The following is a 19,893-nucleotide window of genomic DNA, read 5'->3' as shown; positions in this document are numbered from 1 at the left end:
CGTGGGCTGAGCCGCGCGGAAGCTGGAGAAGTCATCATCTGGCAAAGCTTTCGGCGCTCGGCTCCCAAGGGGAATCCGCGGGGCAACCGGAGCCTCGTTCCCGGAAAGCTCGGATTTCCCGGTGCCGCCGGCGGGGCGCGTTGAGACGGGCGCTGGAAGCCGGCCAAGCTGTCAGGGCTGCGCGCCCGGGAGCTCCGGAGAGTTGGCCCTCGGCGTGCGCAGCGAGCAGCGCCCCGTGGCGCGCACCGAGCAGCCAGGCTCCGGGCCCGGGACTAAGATTCCCTGTGGCGCGTGCTCTCGGTCCCCGGGGAGGAGCCGAGAAGAAGGCAGGCAGGGGGGAGACATCGAGGCCCGGTCAGCCTGGTGACACAGGGCGCCAGCAGGAATGCCCTTGGCCCGAGCCCACAGCCCAAGTCCAGCGCGCAGGCGGGGAGCCGGGGTGGGGGCGCGCTCAGGCCAGGCAGGAAACGAGCTCCTCTCTGCAGAGCCGAGCGCCTCGCTCCAGCGCGCAGAGGTGGAGACCCGGCTGGCTGTCTGCAAAGCCGCCTGCGTGGTCAGCTCGCCCAAAGCAGGGCCCAGGGGACAGGCGCGTTCCTCCGCGGCACCTTTGGCTCGCGAGGTGGATCGCTGCTTTTTTATTAACTTGACTGGCGAGATAACAAAGGCCTGAGATGATGAAATCATGGCCCCGTGCATGGAAATACAATCTCTGACATTCTACAGAAGGTGGCTGATGTGATTTAACATCGATCTGAATATTTCCTCTCTCTCTCTCTCTCTCTCTCTCTTTCTCTGTCTCCCTCCCTCTCTCCTACTTCCACTCTTTTTCCTTCCTTCCTTCCTTCCTTCCTTCCTTCCTTCCTTCCTTCCTCCCTCCCTTCCTTTTTTCCCTCCTTCCTTCCTTCCCTTTTTCTTTCTTTCCCTCCCTCCTACTTTCTCTTTTTCCTTCCTCCCTTCCTCCCTTCCACCCCTCCTCTCCCTTCCTTCCTTCCTCCCCTCCTTCCTTCCTTCCTTCCTCCCCTCCTTCCTTCCTTCCTTTTTTCTTTTTTCCCTCCCTCCTTCCTTCCCTTCCTCCTTCCTTCCCTCCCTCCCTCCTATTTTTTCTTTTTCCTCCCTTCTTCCTTCCCTCTCTCTCCTTCCTTCCTTCCTCCCTCCCTTCCTTCCTTTCTTCCCTCTTTCCCTCCTTCCTTCCTTCCTTCCCTCCTTCCTTCCCTCCTTCCCTCTCTCCCTGCCTTCCTCCCTCCCTCTCTCTCCTTCCTTCCTTCCTTCCTCCCTTCCTTCCCTCTTTCCTTCCTTCCTTCCTTCCTTCCTTCCTTCCTTCCTTCCTTCCTTCCTTCCCTCCTTCCTTCCCTCTCTCCCTGCCTTCCTCCCTCCCTCTCTCTCCTTCCTTCCTTCCTTCCTCCCTTCCTTCCTTCCCTCTTTCCCTCCCTCCTTACTTCCTTCCTTCCCTCCTTCTTTCCCTCCTTCCCTCTCTCCCTGCCTCCCTCCCTCCCTCTCTGCCTCCCCTGTTCTGTTGTTGCTGCCGGCCCGAACACATTTCACCAGGCAAGTCCTTCCCCCTCTCTCTGATGACAGATATCACAGCGTTTCCTGCCAAGTTCTGCCCCCCCCCTCGCCCCCACAAACAAAGGGGGAGGAGGCTGTACCATGACAACCTTTTGGCTCTTCCCAGAAAACAAAAATTAACGATAATAACATACCCACCGTGAATGGAATTTCTCTTTGGTGAATGAATGCCTCCTTGAGCCCTTTCAGGAGATATAATTAAAACTTGAAAGGGGTTTCATGAAACAGCATTCTCATTATAAAAGGTATCCGGATAATAATGACCTTCTTGGGGGAGTTTTGATTCAAATATATACGATATATACTGTCTCAGAACGAACAGTGAAGGCAGACAGATAATTCATTTTTATTTTCAACTTGATTGTAGAAACATAAATGTACCTTTTCTTCTCTCTCCGTCTCTCTCTGTGTGTCTCTCTCTGTCTCTCTTCTCTCTTTCTCTGTCTCTCTCTGTCTCTCTGTCTCTCTCGTCCATACTCTGACTTACAACACACTGAGAATTCCAAATCGCAGTATCAAAGTCAGCAATCACGTTTAAGTCCTGCACCCAGGATGAACGTGAGTGGGGACAGGACACAGAAAGAAGGTGTCGAGCTTTTTGGCTCCAATATTTTCAGCGTGGTGGAAAAAAAATCTTAGGATGGCAAGTCTTGGGAAGCTGCAAACTGCTATGCCCCATTCCGACTTCATTTGCCGACCGTCAGGAAGGGCTGTCTGACCATCTGGTTCCTCCCTGCCTCCTTCCTCCACAGGTGCTCAGGGACTACGCACCCCGACAAGATGCCCCCATGGGCGCCCTGGCGAGCCCTGTCCGTGGTGCTGATCGTGGTCTGGGCGCGGCCTCCCGCGGCGCTGGCCTGCCCTCACCCGTGTTCCTGCTACGTCCCCACCGAGGTCCACTGCACCTTCCGCTCCTTGGCGTCCGTGCCCGCCGGGATCTCCACCCACGTGGAAAGGATTAATCTGGGGTTTGTACCGCATTCTTCCCGCGCATGCGCGTCCCCCCTCCCCTCCTCCTGCCCTGCCTGTTTGGTTTGCTTTGGCGCGTGTGTTCCGTGCGTAATGACGCACGTTGGTTGCTTTCCGTGTGGCTCCGAAACGATGCGCTGATTTGCGAGGTGTGACGTTACCAGATGCAACCTCTTTGGGCCGTGATCCGAATTCACCCAGCAGATGTCCCTGCTGTCGTAAACTTTCATAACCACGCGTCACAGGCCAACCTCAAACGCGGAGACGTTTCCCTCGACAGTCATCCCTCCATATGTTGTCCGGAAGCGTGCTCTTGACGCACGCGTGTAAATATAAGAACTTTCTTTAAACAGACTTCAAGAGGGAACAACGTAGGTTTGCCAGAAGAGGAACTATTAATTAATAGCCCACCTAGTTTCCTCTCTACAATCTCACGATGAATTATGACCCATATTTTTTTTAGTGTATCTTCCCTTGAAAGGCTTTTGTGTAATATCCCCGATAAAAGAAAAAAAAAAAAAAAACTTTACTAAAGAGTAGCTTTCCCTGCATATAAATGAAATATATTAAATTACTTCCATCTGGCTTAATTGGGAACAGGAAACAGTGGGTCCCCTTTCTGATCTCAAAGCACCGTTTTTAAAAACCGAAGGTAGATGACGAGGGTGGCATCGTGAATTTTGTTGGGTGGAGAAAAAAAAAAAAAAAGAAAGAACAGTGTCCAATCCAGATACGAGTTGCATTTCGGTGATTTCTGTCCTTGAGCGATCTGGAAAGAAAATGATAGTGAAAATAACAATAAAAAACTCTCCGGGAATGAAAGGTTATTGGCAGAGAACTGAAGAGAGTTTTTATCTCCCCTACAGGTGGGCTCAGTCAGCCTAAAAAAACAGATCTGCTATTTCCTGTTTGGAAAAAGCCCCAAAGCTTTTTCCAAATAAAGTTACTCCCCAAATATCTTTGTGCTGACACAAGGTCATCATCGACGTAGTGTCTGATGCATAGACCGTTACGCCTGTAGCTTTCCTTCATTTAAAACGCTGATATTGATCATGTGTTTGCGGTGTTTCCGAAATTCCCAACGTGATCTCTCTCCTTCTTTCTCTCTCTCTCTCTCTCTCTCTCTCTCTTTTAAATTTTAAATCTTCCTTTGAGATAGTAACTGGTATCCGTGAAGCGGTTTTGCATGTATTTCTGAGATGCAAAAAAAGTAGTTTACGTGGTTGGTTATGTGTCTCCAGGAACCGCTCATCCAAAGGCGAGAAAGACTGTCCCCGTGTCTCCGCTGGTTTTTAGATAGAGGCAAAGACACATGCCCGCTTGGTGATGCTCAGGTCAGCTCCCCTGGACGTGGTCTGCCCGTGAACCTTGTGTCCCCTCCCCCCCCCCACGGTGGCTTTCGGGTGTCTCTTAAAAACAAACACCAACAAGAAGATGATAAAGTCAGGCGGGTTCCTGAGCTGATAGGTCCTTTGTCCTGGACTTTGGGGAGGGGCGGAATCGAATCCGGTATGCAGGGGGGGCTCAAACGGTGACGTCCTTCCATGCTCATGTTCCTTGGCCGCCCTGACAGCCACCACACTGGAGGGGACCGTTTCAGATGACGGTGCTGAGCACAGCGCGTCTGGACAGAAACAGGGATGTCCGACTCTTTCTGAACCGTTGGAGAGACGGGGCCCTTGCCTTGGCCTCCATCCACCTCCTCTGTCTCAGGACGTCCTTGTCCCCTCTGTCTGCTCTCTCTATTCTTCTTTACCTTTGGGGTCGGTGCGGGTGACTTTCGTCTCCCTGGGTGCCTGCCTTTGTCCGTGGCCCCAACCTTGCCTTGGAAGGGCCACACGCCTCTTCAACACAACATGGCAAATAGAATGTGAAATTGTCCCCGTAGCCACACGCACACACACACATACACACGTCTCTCTCAGCCTTGCCAATGTTGACCAATGCTCATTCACTTCTGCGCTCACATCGACGCCAAAGTTATTCCTCCAACCTTTCCCTTCTTTGCAGTTTTATCTCTTAGCGATACTCGTTGCCCCCCCCCCTTTTCGGCACCCCTGAAAAGCTTTCAGGAACCTGTACCTGCACAGACCTTCCTCTCAGCGTGGACACCAGCATTGCCCCCTGCCCCCCTCCCACTCCACGGGCCCCGGCTCCGGGATTCACCCGCTCTCCCGTGTCCATTCCTGTCCATCCCTGACACCCGTCCTGAGCACCCACGGCCGCCGTGGCTGCCTTCACACATCACCTGGCTCACCTGGCTTCTGTCCTTCCGACGCTCCAGTGGCTTCTCATCAAACCTGGAGCACAGGGACCCTCACTCCTGGAGTTCATGCCCTCCCAGCTCCGGGCTGTCCTGGTCCCTGCCAACCTCACCTCCTCGCCTGACCACATCACCTCCCTCCCCATTTGCGGGCAGACCTCCGGCTGCAAAAACGTAGAGAAAGGATTCAGACGTTGCTATCTATTTTCTTTATGCATTCACGGGCCCTTACAGATGTCCCCGTAGGATCCTAAACAATGACAAAGACAGCGGTCAGCCTGTCGGCCCCCAGAGGACCCTCGATGACATCTCCACTGTCACTGGAACATCAGTCATCTACAACAGATTTTTTGATTGGCATTTCTCTCTCCGTCTTTCTGTTTCCATCCCCCACTCTCTAAAAATCAATAACAATGTAACAAATAAAATATTTTAAAACAGATCTGAAAAAAGGAAGGAGTTTATAGCGGAAAAGGGCTCCCTCAAGAAGGCTCTTCGTTAAGGAAGAAACTACCCCGTTCTTGACGTCCACTCTGGGGTCTGGTTTTAGGCACCTGCGTGTGCCTGCTTAGGAGAAAATCATTGACCTGTGAGGTCTTCACCTAAATCTTTTTTTCACACCACTTTCCCTTTAATTTACACGATAATGATGAGAAGGCGTCAAGACAGGCTAGATATGTGATGTCTCAGCAGGAACACTTCACACGACGAGGCGGCCGGTTGATTTGCAGCCCAGCAAACGACAGCGTCCCCCGTGAATTCTATAACTGTTTCTCCAGCGATTCACTGGCGGGAATTCCGATGTCACGGCGAGGATTTTTTTTTTTTTTGTCCCGTCCACGAAGTGTCCCGACTCACGTTGACGCGTCCGCAAAACGGGACACGCCAGCGTGTTTACCAATAACGTCGACCACCTGCCACACGTTGGAACTTGTCTCTGTGGAACCGGGGTGTCCGAGCTTGGCTCTGAGTGTTTTTTTTTCATTTGGCCTTTGAGCTTGGGGGGCGCTCTCTTTAATGAGGTGCAAAGCTCATTCTAATGCTGCCTGAAGTCCTTCTGTTTGGGGAGCCACGTGTCGTTCGATGTGATTGCTGTTCTTTTGCGGACTTTCCCACACTGGGTCATTCCTACGATTTCTTTCCAAAGTCGAGGTGCTATGCATCTTGCTAAATCGTCTGGGACTACGTTCACGTGTCCCCAAAACCGCGCCTGGGTGGAACAAAGGCTGGGATTCGAAGGCGTCCGTGCCGTGTTGACCCTACAAACAGACAAGGACACAAAGAGACCCCTGCGCTTTGTAAACGTCCGAATCCACGCTTTTGCCGAGTTCCTTCCTGTAAGGTCCCGGAGATCTTTCTCAAGTGGGTTGCTGTTTGTGATTCCATGTGTTTATTTTATTTTATTTATTTTTTTTAGGTTTAATAGTATCCAGGCTTTGTCCGAAACCTCGTTCGCGGGGCTGACCAAACTGGAACTGCTCATGGTTCATGGTAACAACATCCCGAGTATTCCCGACGGGGCGTTGAAAGACCTCAGTTCCCTGCAGGTAATGTCGGGCACTTGAGGAGGGGGGGGGGTCCCTATTCATAGCCGCTGGGGCCGGGCATGACTGTGAGCACGCCGTGATTTCTAAAACAGCCATCTTGTCTTCTCATTTGACATCTTCTGTTGCTATCGCTCTGTTTCGATGTTGTCTCTTCTTTGGTTTGGTTTTCAAAGATGGTAGTTTCATTGCGGTGTTATTTACAACAGCCAGGATGTGGAAGCAGCCCCAAGCACCTGTCTATACATGAGTGGATAAAATGCCTGGGGGACATTTATGCAATGCAGTATTGTTGGGCCATAAATAAAAGGAGGCCCTGGCCGGATGGCTCAGTGGTAGAGTGCCGGCCTGGCGTGCAGGAATCCTGGGTTTGATTCCCGGCCAGGGCACACAGGAGAAGCACCCATCTGCTTCTCCACCCCTCCCCCTCTCCTTCCTCTCTGTCTCTCTCTTCCCCTCCCGCAGCGAAGGCTCCATTGGAGCAAAGTTGGCCCGGGCACTGAGGATGGCTCCGTGGCCTCTGCCTCAGGTGCTAGAATGGCTCTGGTCGTAACAGAGTGACGCCCCAGATGGGCAGAGCATCGCCCCCATGGTGGGCGTGCCGGGTGGATCCCGGTCGGGCGCATGTGGGGGTCTGTCTGACTGCCTCCCCGTTTCCAGCTTGAGAAAAATACAAAAAAAAAAAAAAAGGAAATCCCACCATTGCCAACAGCATGGACAGACTTAGAGGGTGTTATCCTCAGTGAGCTAAGTCAGGCCAAGAAGGACAAATGCCCCATGGTGGCACTTAACCCGTGGAATCTAAAGGAAAAAAGATAAACCAACAAACAAAACAGAAACAAACTCATGGTCGCAGAGGACAGACGGCTGGTCACCAGAGTGGAGGGAGGTTGAGGGTCTGGGTGACCAAGGGGAAGGGACTGAGAGGCCCAGGTGGGCAGTCACAGCACAGTCACAGGACGTCACGTCCAGCACAGGGCACAGAATCAGTCACATGGTCATAACCATGTATGTTGCCAGGTGCAGACTGGATTTTGGGGGTGAATTACTTTGTAGGGTTACAGACGCCTAATCACTAGGCTGTCCACGTGCAACTGGTATTAACATTAAATGTCAACTGTAATGAAGAATTTTTAAAAAGCCTGACCAGGAGGTGGCGCGGTGGATAGAGCATTGGCCTGGGATGCGGAGGACCCAGGCTCGCAACCCTGAGGTCACTGGCTTGAGTGTGGGCGGCTCGTTTGGGTTGAGCACGGGCTTACCAGCTTGAATGTGAGGTCACTAGCTTGAGTGTGCGATCACAGACACGACTCCCTGGTCGCTGGCTTGAGCCCAAAGTCGTTGGCTTGAGCAAGGGGTCACTCGCTCTGCTGTAGCCCCGCGGTCAAGGCACATATGAGGAAGCAATCAATGAACAACTAAGATGTCGCAACGAAAAAACTGATGATCGATGCTTCTCATCTCTCTCCGTTCCTGTCTGTCTGTGTCTCTCTGTGTCTCTCCCGCTAAAGGGAAAAAAAAAGTTTAGAAAGCTTCATATCCTTGCTTTTCTGTCTTTTCTTCTGTCTTGTATTCCTTCCTGGGGCATTTACCATCACGCACAGGACTCCGCACCCCCCCCACCCACCCACCTCGCGTCCTGTCTCCGCAGGTCCTCAAGTTCAGCTACAACAAGCTCCGCGTGCTGACGGCGCAGACCCTGCAGGGCCTGTGGAGCCTGGCGCGGCTGCACGTGGACCACAACCAGATCGAGTTCGTCCACCCGCAAGCCTTCCGGGGCCTGACGTCCCTGCGGCTCCTGCAGCTGGAGGGGAACCGCCTCCGGCAGCTGCACCCCGCCACCTTCGCCACGCTCACCTTCCTGGACTACTTCCGCCTCTCCAACATCAGGCACCTGTACCTGGCGGAGAACGAGCTGCGGACCCTCCCCGAGGGCCTGCTGGCCAACATGCCGCTGCTGGAGAACCTCTACCTGCAGGGCAACCCCTGGACCTGCGACTGCCACATGCGCTGGCTCCTGGCCTGGCAGGCGAGAGCCAAAGGTGAGCGGGCACAGGGGCGCGCGCGCGCCTCCGCCTTCTTACCTCCGCGCGCACGCACGCACGCGCGCGCGCCTCCCTTCCCCCGGCGCTGGGGACGCTCGCTACCTTCCGCAACCTTCCCGTGTGGCTTTGTCTGGTACCGAAGGACAAGGTCCATCCTTCCAGGGGCACTTTAATCCTTTAGAAAATGCCGACTTCGGGGTCGTGTCATCGGTCACCGGTGACGACGGAGGTCGTGGAACGCGCGCGCACCGGGCGCGTTGCGCGCATCTTGGCTGCGGGCAGAGGTGGGGTTTTTCGCGCGCGCGCGCGCGTGTGTGTGTGTGTGTGCGCGCGCGCGCGCGCGCTGTGAGGAAGGATTCGGGCAACCGGTTGGGAAACGGAAGTCTGGGGGTAGGGGGTGTGTGGCTATGACGTCACTCCTTTACGCACAGTGGGGCGACAGGGATGGTCTGCTCTGACCCAGAGCACAGAAAACACGGCCAAAGTCAAGTCCCACGAGAGTAGATTTTGACTGAAAAGAAGGAAATGTTTGCTTTTCTTCTTATCCTTTTTTTTTTTTTTACGTACCTATCCCAAGCCATTAGGTTGGCCCAATCCTGGTGGTCTTTGCTCGTGTCCGGCCTCATAGCCACCAGCCGGGGTCCAGCTCCTTTAGCCTCTCCATGGGAGGACAGTGGGGCATCCCAACAGGGTCCTCCTGCAGCCCTGGCTGCCCCCTCCTCAGTCAACCCGTCTTGGGTCATCACGACAGGTGTTGAGCGCGGTGATCGGCGCCTTGCGGAACAAACCCCACTGGTTTCCTCTTGCCGTTAGGGGAAAACACACACACAATCTTGACCAGTGGCCGTTCCACCGGCCGCCCACCTTCTGCACCCTGGGGGGGGGGGGTCTCCCTGCCTCCCTGCCCCCTTGGTTACCCCGTTCCAATCACACTGACCCTCCCCAATGATGTCCAGGTCACCATCATTGGACTTGACCAGCCTCCTCCCAAGAAAGTTTCCTGCTAGATGTCCGGAGTGGGGTGGGGGTGGGGGGGTGGCGGCCTCTTCCCGGCGCCCAGATCTCTGACCAGAGGTCACCTCCTGGAGGAGGGCTTCCCATCCTCAGCTTCTACGCAGGCCCTCAGCCTGTGCTCATCTGGGAATATCCGGCACGCCCAGCTTAGGTCCGGATTGGAAGGGACCGCTTGTGGTTGTTGCCAGGCACCCTTTGTGCAGGGATGGAGTTTGGGACCCAGGAGCTCCCACCTGTGGCCTGGCTGGCCCTTGGCATCAGCTTTGCTTACTCAAAGAGTCTCAGGGAGAAGACGCAGGTGCACCTGCTTCTTGGCCGTTCTAACTTGAGAGGACCCCCTGTCAGCTCCGTGCACGCTTCCCTGCGGGGGACGGGTTCCCCGTGTCAGGTGCGGCCAGGGCTGGAAATGAACTTGGTTGGTGATTTCCAAGCAGAAGCTCTGAACAACGGCCGTGGCACAGTGCTGCGTTCCCGGGCAGAAAGCCATCCACGCCATCCCGGAAATACACGCGTGTGCCTTCCGTTGTGCGTGGGCACACACGTGCGTGTGTGTCTGTCTGTCTTTCTGTTCCGACGTGTCCCCGTGCGCACGGAAGGCGTCCGTGTAGGGGAGAGATGTGTGGCACCTTCCCGTTGGCATTTTGGGGTGTCCACTCGGAGCGTCACATAGAAAACCGAGGCCCTGGCCGCTTGGCTCAGCGGTAGAGCGTCGGCCTGGCGTGCAGGAGTCTCAGGTTCGATTCCCGGCCAGGGCACACAGGAGAAGCGCCCATCTGCTTCTCCACCCCTCCCCCTCTCCTTCCTCTCTGTCTCTCTCTTCTCCTCCTGCAGCCGAGGCTCCATTGGAGCAAAGATGGCCCGGGCGCTGAGGATGGCTCTGTGGCCTCTGCCTCAGGTGCTAGAATGGCTCTGGTTGGAACAGAGCAATGCCCCCAGAGCATCGTCCCCTGGTGGGCATGCTGAGTGGATCCCGGTCGGGTGCATGTGGGAGTCTGTCTGACTGCCTCCCCGTTTCTAGCTTTGGAAAAATGAAAAAAAAAAAAAGAAAAAGAAAAAGAAAACCGGGTACGAGGAAAGGAAGGGAAATATGGCGGATCCTGGGAGAAGGTTTCCTACCGCCACGTTGCATAGGACGGTGATTTGACTGGTGTCCATGGACGAGAAGGAGACAATTAAAAAAAACATCGTCCCCCCCCCCCATTGGGAGGCGGAGACAGCAGCATCGCTGAGGGGTGTAAAAAAATGCAGGAGGAATCTAGGTTTGGAACAGGGGGGTCAGGGTGGGAGTGGGGAGCATAAGCTGGTTCCGGGATGTCAGCGTGAAGGGTGTTTGAGATATCTAAACAGACAGCCGACCGGGGAGTTAGGTGCGGGCCCCCCCAGGCTACATTGGGAGCAGAGAGCGGCATATGGAAGTCATCCTGTGCTAATGCAGGGTAATTGAAGTGCAGAGCAATTGAATCCTTACACGTGGGCAAGGCTGTCCGGCCAGTGGGTGGGGAGGGGGAAGTGGGAGAAAGGGCTCCACCCAGCCAAGCCACATTCCTTCCCTGACAAGCCAGGGCCGAGCAGGGGGGGGCGTTGCCCAAACAAGGGGACCGTGTGGAGGACTCCACAGCCCGAGTGTGAATCCGAGAAGTGCACGCTGCCCGGAAGAAAGAAAGAAAAAAAATTATACAAAGTATCTACAGTGATGATGAGATGCAGGCCAAAAGTCGGTCTGTTCACCTGGAAATAATTTTCACAGGTTGCACTTATGTTGATTTCTTTTGGACGAACGTGGAAGGGAATGTGTATCGTACGTGCGTGCCAATTGCATTTTTTTCAGTTAAAAGTATAGTTTTTGTTTTGTTTTGTTTTGTTTTGATTTGGTTTTAGGTGAGAGGAAGGGAGACAGAGAGACAGACTCCCACATGCGCCCCGACCGGGATCCACCCGGCAAGCCCCGTGTGGGGCTGATGTCCTGCCCATCTGGGGCCGATGCTCTAGTACTGAGCTATTTTTAGCACCCCAGGCTGTTGCGTTCAGACAGAGGTATCCTCAGAAACTGGGGCAGATATTCGAACCAGCCGAGCCCCTGGCTGTGGCAGGGGGAGGGGGAGAGAAGCAGATGGTCGCTTCTCCTGTGTGCCCTGACTGGGAACCGAACCCAGGACATCTGTGTGTGGGACTGACCTCCTTATTCGTTGGCAGGTAGTTACAAAGCCCTGGGCAGTTCCCACACACGGTGCCACATGGGTTTCAGGTCCCAAGTGCAGCTGCAGAGGCAACAGGGAGTGAGCTGTCCCCTCGTAACGGACACACACCAGGCGGCCAGGGGGCTCACCCCGTGTCTGTTCCCTCCTCTGTTCCAGGCGTTCTGAAGTGCAAGAAGGACAAGGCGTTGGAAGGCGGGCAGTTGTGCGCCACGTGCTCGGGTCCGAGGAAGCTGCTCCAGCAGGAGGTGCACAAGCTCCAGGATCTTGCGTGCCGGAAGCCGTCTATCGAGTCGCCCCTGAGGCACAACAACAGTAGCAGTGGCACCGGCGAGGAGGAGGACTCGGACGAGGACGAGGACAAGGAGGACGGTGACGGCCGACTGTCCCTGGCCGGGTTCCATCTCCCGCCGTGGAACGTCACCCTGAACATGACGGATGAGCACGGCAACACGGTGGGCCTCTTCTGCCACATCCGCAAGCCCACGGACGTCCACCGGGTCCAGCTGAACCAGACGGAGGGGCAGGAGCTGGACGTCCGCGCCACCGTGGCGCTGGACTGGGATTGCCCGATGACACGGGACAGCTACGAGAAGCTCTGGAAGCTCATCGCCTACTATAGCGAGGTGCCCGTCAGGCTGCAGCGGGAAGCCCCGCTCGGCGGGGACCCGGCGCTCGGCTACCACTACCGACAGGACGCCGACGATGCCGACGCCCTCTATTACACGGGTGTCCGGGCCCGCGTGCACGCCCGGCCGGAGTGGGTCATGCAGCCGTCCGTCCGCCTGCAGCTGGACCGTCGCCGGAGCACGGCCACCGAGGTGCTGCTGTCCTACCACGCCCCGGTCTCCTTCACCACGTCCGGCGAGGAGGTGGCGCGGACGCGGCCCGGGAGCTGGGTCATGATCGAGCCCTCCGGCGCGGACGCACGGACGGGCCGGGCCGTCCTGGAGGGGGCTCCGTGCCAGCTCAGCTGCAACGTCAGGGCCTCCGAGAGCCCGTCCATCCTGTGGGTCCTCCCGGATGGCTCTGTCCTGCGAGCCCCCGCGGAGAGCCCGGACGGCGCGCTGTCCCTCCTGACCAGCGGGCGGCTGACCATCAGAACGGCCCGGCCGTCTGACTCCGGCTTGTACCAGTGCATCGCCCAGGTGAGGGACGACGTGGACCGAGTGGTGTACAGGGTCCTCGTCCAGCCTGCGGCAGCTCCGCCGCCGGACAGACCCACAGTGACCGTCCACAAGAGCCCGGGGGAGGCGGTGATGTTGCCGTGCCGCGCCCTGGCTGTGCCGGAGGCCCAGCTCAGCTGGGTCCTTCCGAACAACAGGCTCGTGAGCGAGCAGGCGAACACGTCTCAGGAGTTTGTGCTGCCGGGCGGAGCCCTGTCCATCCCCAAGGTCCAAGCCGGCCACAGCGGCTACTACACGTGCCTGGCCGTCAACCAGCAAGGGGTCGACCGCCTCACGGTGGGGGTCTCGGTGAGCAAGAAAGGGTCCGGCGCCCGGTCCTCGAAAAGGGGCCGGCGCCCGGCCGGGAAGGTTCCCTCCCGGGTCCGCGGGGATGTCGTGGAGGACGAAGGAGGCTCAGGCCTCGGGCAGACCGACGATGACGTGGACCCTTCCAGGAGGGGCCCGCGCCCCAAGGCTCAGGAGGAGGCCGGGAGCAAGAAGGGGCGGAGAAAGCAGAAGCCCTGGCGCGGCGCCGAGCAGGAGCCCCAGGCCACCGTGGCCGAGGGCCGCCGCCCCTTCGAGTCCCGCCGCCGGGCGCACATGGCCAGCAAGCAGATCCGCCCGGAGCACTGGGCCGACATCCTGGCCAGGGTCCGCGGGAAGAACCCGCCGAGAGGACCGGGAACGGGAGTCCCCGAGGCCGTGAGGACCGCCGCCACCACCACCACGGCGCCGGCGGTGGCGGCGGGCGCGCGGGGGACGCCCGTGCTGCCCGCTGCGTCCCCGCCCTCGCTGTGGCCGGCGCGGGCGCAGGCCCTGACCACGGACGCGGAGGAGTTCTCCGCCGAGGCTCCCCTGCCCGGCGAGGAGGACCCCGTCTCGTCCCCGGGACCGAGGCCGGAACGCGACCCGGATGGAGACGGCGGAGGGACACGCGGAGACGGGGAAGACGTCACCGACGACCACGCGTTCTCTGAGACGACGGAGCGTCCGGCTCGGGGGCCAGGGGCCGCTCCGAGTGACGCCTGGACTCCTCTGACCCTGGACGCCAGGGACAGCACAGCCACGGAGAGCCGGCCGAGGGCGGGACAGGGCACGGGGCCCCCTGCGCCGCCGCCTGCACCCCGCCGGGACGCGTCTCCCCGGGAAGCGGTCACCTTGGCCTTCACGGACCCCGTGCCGTCCGTCGACCCAGAGGAGCCGTTCGGGGGTCTCCCTGCAGGGGAGTCACCTGTCCCACCCCCAGGAGGTCGGCGAGAAGGAACCCAGGGCCCCCGGCTGGGGACACAGGCTGTCGGCACTCAGAGCACCCCCTTGATCAGAACGGGGGCGGAGAAGAACTCTCTGAGGCGACAGGAGGGACGTACGTCAGAGAGACGCCCGGCCAAGTCCCGGAGACCCGAGGGCCCCAGAGAAGGCACGGAGCTGACCACTCCGCTGGACTCCACCAGGGTCACGGCTCCCTCTCTGAGTCCCGGGGAAGCCGCCCCGAGTTCCGCGTTGGACCCGGACTCCGCCCCGGCCGTTGCCATGACGCCGACGCCAACGCCGTCCTGGGTGCCGGCCACGCACCCTCCCCGCCGGAGACCCCACGGGAGGCGGCGGCTGCGGCCCCACCGGTTCCGACAGCAGCAGCAGCGGCAGAAGCACGGCCCGCCCACGACGACGACGGCGGCCCCGACGGAGACGCTTCCTACGTGGACGACCCGGGGGCCCGGAGCGAAGACCCCCGAGCCCACAGGCAGAGCAGCGGTTCCCACGTCCTGGGCGGAGGTGACCGCTGGGCTCCCGAAGCAGGTGGACGCGGAGACACTGGCGGAACTCGTCACCAAGGGGACCCCACGGAGGAAACCGGGGAGGAGGCCGCACAAGCACCGGTCCGGCACGCCCACCGCCACGCCCACGGCGGCCGCGTCCAGCCTCCGTCCAGTCTCTGACCATCGGCACAGGAACGTCCTCCCCCCAAGTCCGGAGGCGTCTCTGACAACCGCGGACACGCGTGCGGTCACCACGATGGCGGGTTATGGCCCCGGCGCCGCCAACACGCGTGTGTCTGCTGAGACGTCCCAGGGGCCCGTTCCGGCCACGGAAGAGCCCGTATCCAACGCGGAGGAAAGGGCGCGGGATACAGACCCGGACATCCATGACAGGAAAACGGACCAGTCCGTCCCTGGCGAGCCTGTCACTTACGTAGTATCGTCCCCAGGCTCCGTGGTCCCCGCTGGGGGAGAATTGAAGGAAGGGTCCCCTGGGCTGGGCGTGACCAGAAGCTGGACGGCCCCTTGGGGGGCGCAGACGGACGCACCTGTGACCAGCTGGCCCGGAACGGTGACAGACACGCCTTCGTCTCCCTCCACCCGTCCCCCTCCTCCTGTGGCCATCGCCACGCGGTTCCAGCAGGAAGACGTCGTGGTCACAACCGGTCCGTGGAGCCCCAGCTCCGAGCCCCAGTCCCCAACTCTGGCGGAAACTGCCACCAGCAGGGTTCGGGGTGACCCGGGAACCCCGCCACCGGCCCCGCGTCCTGAACTGAGGCCCCAGGACGGAGTGTCCACTCCGGCCCCGACAGAGGGGTCAGCACCCGCGGTCCCGCCGACAACCACCGTCTCTCTGGCTCGAGCCACCCCCAGGCCCACCTATGTGGCTACCGGTGTGTGGCCCACGTCCACTGCTCCCAGAGAAAGCATTTCCTTCAATGACGTGGCCGTCCCCGAGACCAAAACGCCCCCCGTGATGTACGAGGGGACACGGTCTACGTGGAGAAAACACGAATTATCCACCCCGGCTCCCACGCCGCGTGCATGGACCTTAACTCCCAGGCGGGAGCCAGAACAAGAGAGAGTGGACGATAAAACCAGAAACAGCCTTCCCCGCGGCTCGGAGGGTCAGACCCGGGATGGGACAGTCCTGCCTGTCCACCAACCGGCCAGAGTCACCGCCCCACCCCTGCCACCCAGAGGGACGATAAGGCCAGTGCATACGACGACGACACAAAGCTCCCGCAGATACCTGGCCAGCAGCGTCCATCCCACTGTCCAGCTGACCAATAAACCGGGGATCACCGCCTACCCCTGGAGGGTGTGGCCCGAGACCGGGCACCGGGCGTCCCCCAGATTATCCACTGCGGCCCCTCGTTTGGATTTGTGGCCTAGCTCCACACCTAAGCGGTCTGGCGACCCAGGAGCTGACCGGCTCCACGGCCACTCCAAGGTGCTGGGCAGTAACAACCTCCCCGACCTCAGAGACCCCGGGGGCCAGCGTCCAAGTCCCGGACTGCCCCGTTACCCCAGCGGAAGGCTCCCCTTCTTTCTCAACAGGACCTGGTCCTTCCCACAGCTGGGGACGCCCCCTCCCAAGCCCCCGGCGCCGACCACTCCGGCCCCCGTCCCGCGAGAGAGAAACGTCCGCCCGGGGCCCTACCACAGAATACATTCTCAGAGCGTCCTGCACGGGGACCTGGGCCCGCCGGCGCCCCCGCTGTGGCCGCGTCCCCGGACCGCGTCCCCGCCCGCCACGCGCATGCAGCACCTCCCTGCAGTCCCACCCACGCGGAGCCCGGTCCCCTCCCTGACCTCTCCTGGCCTCCCCTTCGGGACCTACGCTCCGGGCGGCTCCAGGCTGTCCCCGGCGGTGGGGCCGCCTGCGTCCAAGTTCTGGTCAATCGGGGAGAAGCCCCTCATCGTCACCAAATCGCCCCAGACGGTGACCGTCACGGCCGAGACGGACGCGGTGCTGCCCTGCGAGGCAACGGGGGAACCCAAGCCTTTCGTCACCTGGACCAAGGTCTCTACAGGTAAGGGCGTGTCCGCACCTGCACTGGGACCCGGGGTCCCCAAACTGCGGCCCCCTGAGGCCATGTATCCGGCCCCCGCCGCACTTCCGGAAGGGGCACCTCTTTCATTGGTGGTCAGTGAGAGGAGCATAGTTCCCATTGAAATACTGGTCAGTTTGTTGATTTAAATTGACCTGTTCTTTATTTTAAATATTGTATTTGTTCCCGTTTTGTTTGTTACTTTAAAACAGCGGTTCTCAACCTGTGGGTCACGACCCCAGAGGGGTCGCCTAAAGCCATTGGAAAATACAATAATGCATATCAGGTATTTACATTCCAAATCATAACTGTAGCAAAATTACAGTGATGAAGTAGCCACCAAAATTATTTTTTGGTTTGGGGTCCCCGCAACATGAGGAACTGTCTTGCGGGGTCACGGCATTAGAAAGGTTGAGAACCACTGCTTTAAAATAAGATATGTGCAGTGTGCATAGGGATTTGTTCATAGTTGTTTTTTTTTTTTATAGTCCAGCCCTCCAACGGTCTGAGGGACAGTGAACTGGCCCCCTGTGTAAAAAGTTTGGGAACCCCTGGGTAAGGGCGTTTCCGCACCTGCACTGGACCCGGGGCTGCTGGGGGTGGGGTGGGGCAGTTCTGTCTGTGACCTCGGGGACAAGGACCGGTTGACGGGGATGGGAAGGGACAGCAGAGAGTCCAGCCCTCAGCATGTTGCTGGCGGGGTCAGGACGTGAGGAACCTGAATGCCTATGAGATACTTCGTAAGCGAGAGAGAAAAAGACGGGAAGGGAGAGAGATGAGAAGCATCAGTTCTTCATTGCGGCTCCTTAGTTGTTCACTGATTGCTTTCTCATATGTGCCTTGACCGGGGGGGCTCCCACAGACAGGGCAGGTTAAACTGCAGATATGTATTCTGTCTCCCAGTCCTGGGGGCTGGAGTCAGAGACCAAACTGTCTACAAGGGCTGTGTCCCCCCCCTGGGGCCTCTCTCCTGGGCGTGCAGACGGCTGTCTCCTCCCCGGGTCCTCACACGGCCGTCCCTCTGCGTGTGTCTGTGTCTCCTCCCCGGGTGCTCACACGGCCGTCCCTCTGCGTGTGTCTGTGTCTCCTCCCCGGGTCCTCACACGGCCGTCCCTCTGCGTGTGTCTGTGTCTCCTCCCCGGGTCCTCACACGGCCGTCCCTCTGCGTGTGTCTGTGTCTCCTCCCCGGGTCCTCACACGGCCGTCCCTCTGCGTGTGTCTGTGTCTCCTCCCCGGGTCCTCACACGGCCGTCTCTCTGTGTGTGTCTGTGTCTCCTCCCCGGGTCCTCACACGGCCGTCCCTCTGTGTGTGTGTCTGTGTCTCCTCCCCGGGTCCTCACACGGCCGTCCCTCTGTGTGTGTCTGTGTCTCCTCCCCGGGTCCTCACACGGCTGTCCCTCTGCGTGTGTCTGTGTCTCCTCCCCGGGTCCTCACATGGCCGTCTCTCTGTGTGTGTCTGTCTCCTCCCCGGGTCCTCACACGGCCGTCCCTGTGTGTGTGTGTCTGTGTCTCCTCCCCGGGTCCTCACACGGCCGTCCCTCTGTGTGTGTCTGTGTCTCCTCCCCGGGTCCTCACATGGCTGTCCCTCTGTGTGTGTCTGTGTCTCCTCCCCGGGTCCTCACATGGCCGTCCCTCTGTGTGTGTCTCTGTCCTCACCTCCTCTTCTTATGAGGACCCCCATCCTGTGGGGTCAGGGCCACCTCCCTCGTGACTTCATTTTACCTGAATCTCCTCCGTAAAGATCCGTCTCCAAAGACAACCCCATCCTGAGGCCCCCGGACATTAATTAGCCTTCAGCATGAATTTTTGTGGAGACGGCTTATTAGCCCACGTCGATGGTCTCCTCAGAGGTGTCCGCTAGGCGTCCGCATATCCACCACAAGCCTTTGGCTCTGCCCAAAATGACACCCGGCTGGTCTAAATGGAGAAATCAGCTCCAGCGGATGAAACAAAGTAACTCCTGAGAAGCTGCCTTCTCTGATGAAACAAAGTAACACTGGAGAAGCAGCCTTCTCTGATGAAACAAAGTAACTCCTGAGAAGCTGCCTTCTCTGATGAAACAAAGTAACTCCTGAGAAGCTGCCTTCCCCGATGAAACAAAGTAACTCCTGAGAAGCTGCCTTCTCCGATGAAACAAAGTAACACTGGAGAAGCTGCCTTCTCTGATGAAACAAAGTAACTCCTGAGAAGCTGCCTTCTCCGATGAAACAAAGTAACACTGGAGAAGCAGCCATCTCGGTAGAAACACTTCCCTCTCTTCTTCCTCTGTTCCTTCTCTCTCCACACGGCTGCGTCCCCGTTTTGGGGAACGCGGCGAGGATTGGCGTGCACAGCGCCCAGAGAGACAGAGCCGGAAACCCCGTGCCATCTCTGCTCAAGCTGAGGTCCCACGGGTTGGGAGCACGCCAGACGTCAGGCTTTCTGGCGGCGGCGTAGGGATACACCGACGTGTTTGATCAGCCCGGCGTTCGATGTCGCGTCTCCCCTGACGACCCTCCTGAGGGTTTTCGCTGGCGGCTGCACATGAGCACAGCGCGGGCTTTTTCATTCTGAAAGGCTCGTGCCTCGGAAGGCGGGCACATCCGTGGATGGGGGGACAGTCCGCATCTTCCTCACCCCCCGATGCCTTTCAGGACAACCCTGCATGGGGGTCCCTCCATCCAACTTCAATTACACAGTTCACGTCTCCAGAGATCACCTACTACGCCCCGGGTGCTTTGTTTATTTTTGTGAATAAGCTTCTCTTCAAACAACGTTTTTTGTGACATTCTGTAATATCCACCTCCCCTCACGGTGCCTCTTTTACTAATTCTTTTCGACTTGGAGCACCCGAGGTCTTTCCTTTTTGTGTGTGTGTGTGTGTGGAAGAGACAGAGAGAGTCAGAGAGAGGGACAGATAGGGACAGACAGACAGGAAGGGAGAGATGAGAAGCATCAATTCTTCGTTGTGACACCTTAGTTGTTCATTGATTATTGCTTTTTCATATGTGGCTTGACCGTAGGGCTACAGCAGACCGAGTGACCCCTTGCTCAAGTCAGCAGCCTTGGGTCCAAGCTGGTGAGCTTTTTTGTTCAAACCAGATGAGCCCACGCTCAAGCTGGCGACCTCGGGGTCTCGAACCTGGGTCCTCCACATCCCAGTCCGATGCTCTATCCACTGCACCACCGCCTGTTCAGGCCTAAGGTCCTTTCTTGAGGGCACCGTGTGTGTGGTGGCCCACGGGGGCACCTGTAGGTAGGGGAACATGGGTCACTCTCTCTGCCCATGGACACGTGTCATTCAGACACACAGCAGGTGGATGTCTCAGCTGCATCACCTG

The 19,893-nt window shown here is 58.4% G+C and overlaps 1 protein-coding gene across 4 annotated transcripts in view; it reads left to right on the top strand.

The window, feature by feature from the left end:
- MXRA5 (matrix remodeling associated 5) overlaps positions 1-19,893 on the top strand; it is a 29,602-nt gene that overhangs the window by 666 nt on the left and 9,043 nt on the right. For 2 of the 4 annotated variants that reach the window (XM_066357674.1, XM_066357673.1), the window contains exons 2-5: positions 2,319-2,534; positions 6,216-6,345; positions 7,994-8,384; positions 11,756-16,555. In XM_066357674.1, the coding sequence (XP_066213771.1) occupies positions 2,319-2,534; positions 6,216-6,345; positions 7,994-8,384; positions 11,756-16,555 (5,537 nt within the window). Of the gene's footprint in view, positions 1-1,749; positions 1,812-2,318; positions 2,535-3,803; positions 3,870-6,215; positions 6,346-7,993; positions 8,385-11,755; positions 16,556-19,893 lie in introns of those variants that run through there. The other 2 variants (XM_066357675.1, XM_066357676.1) reach the window with 2 other exon arrangements.

The sequence above is a fragment of the Saccopteryx leptura genome, chromosome X, assembly GCF_036850995.1.
Source record: "Saccopteryx leptura isolate mSacLep1 chromosome X, mSacLep1_pri_phased_curated, whole genome shotgun sequence".
In the NCBI taxonomy this organism is placed as follows: domain Eukaryota; kingdom Metazoa; phylum Chordata; class Mammalia; order Chiroptera; family Emballonuridae; genus Saccopteryx; species Saccopteryx leptura.
Note: the sequence above shows the minus strand (reverse complement) of the source record. Positions and strands in the feature narration are given on the sequence as shown.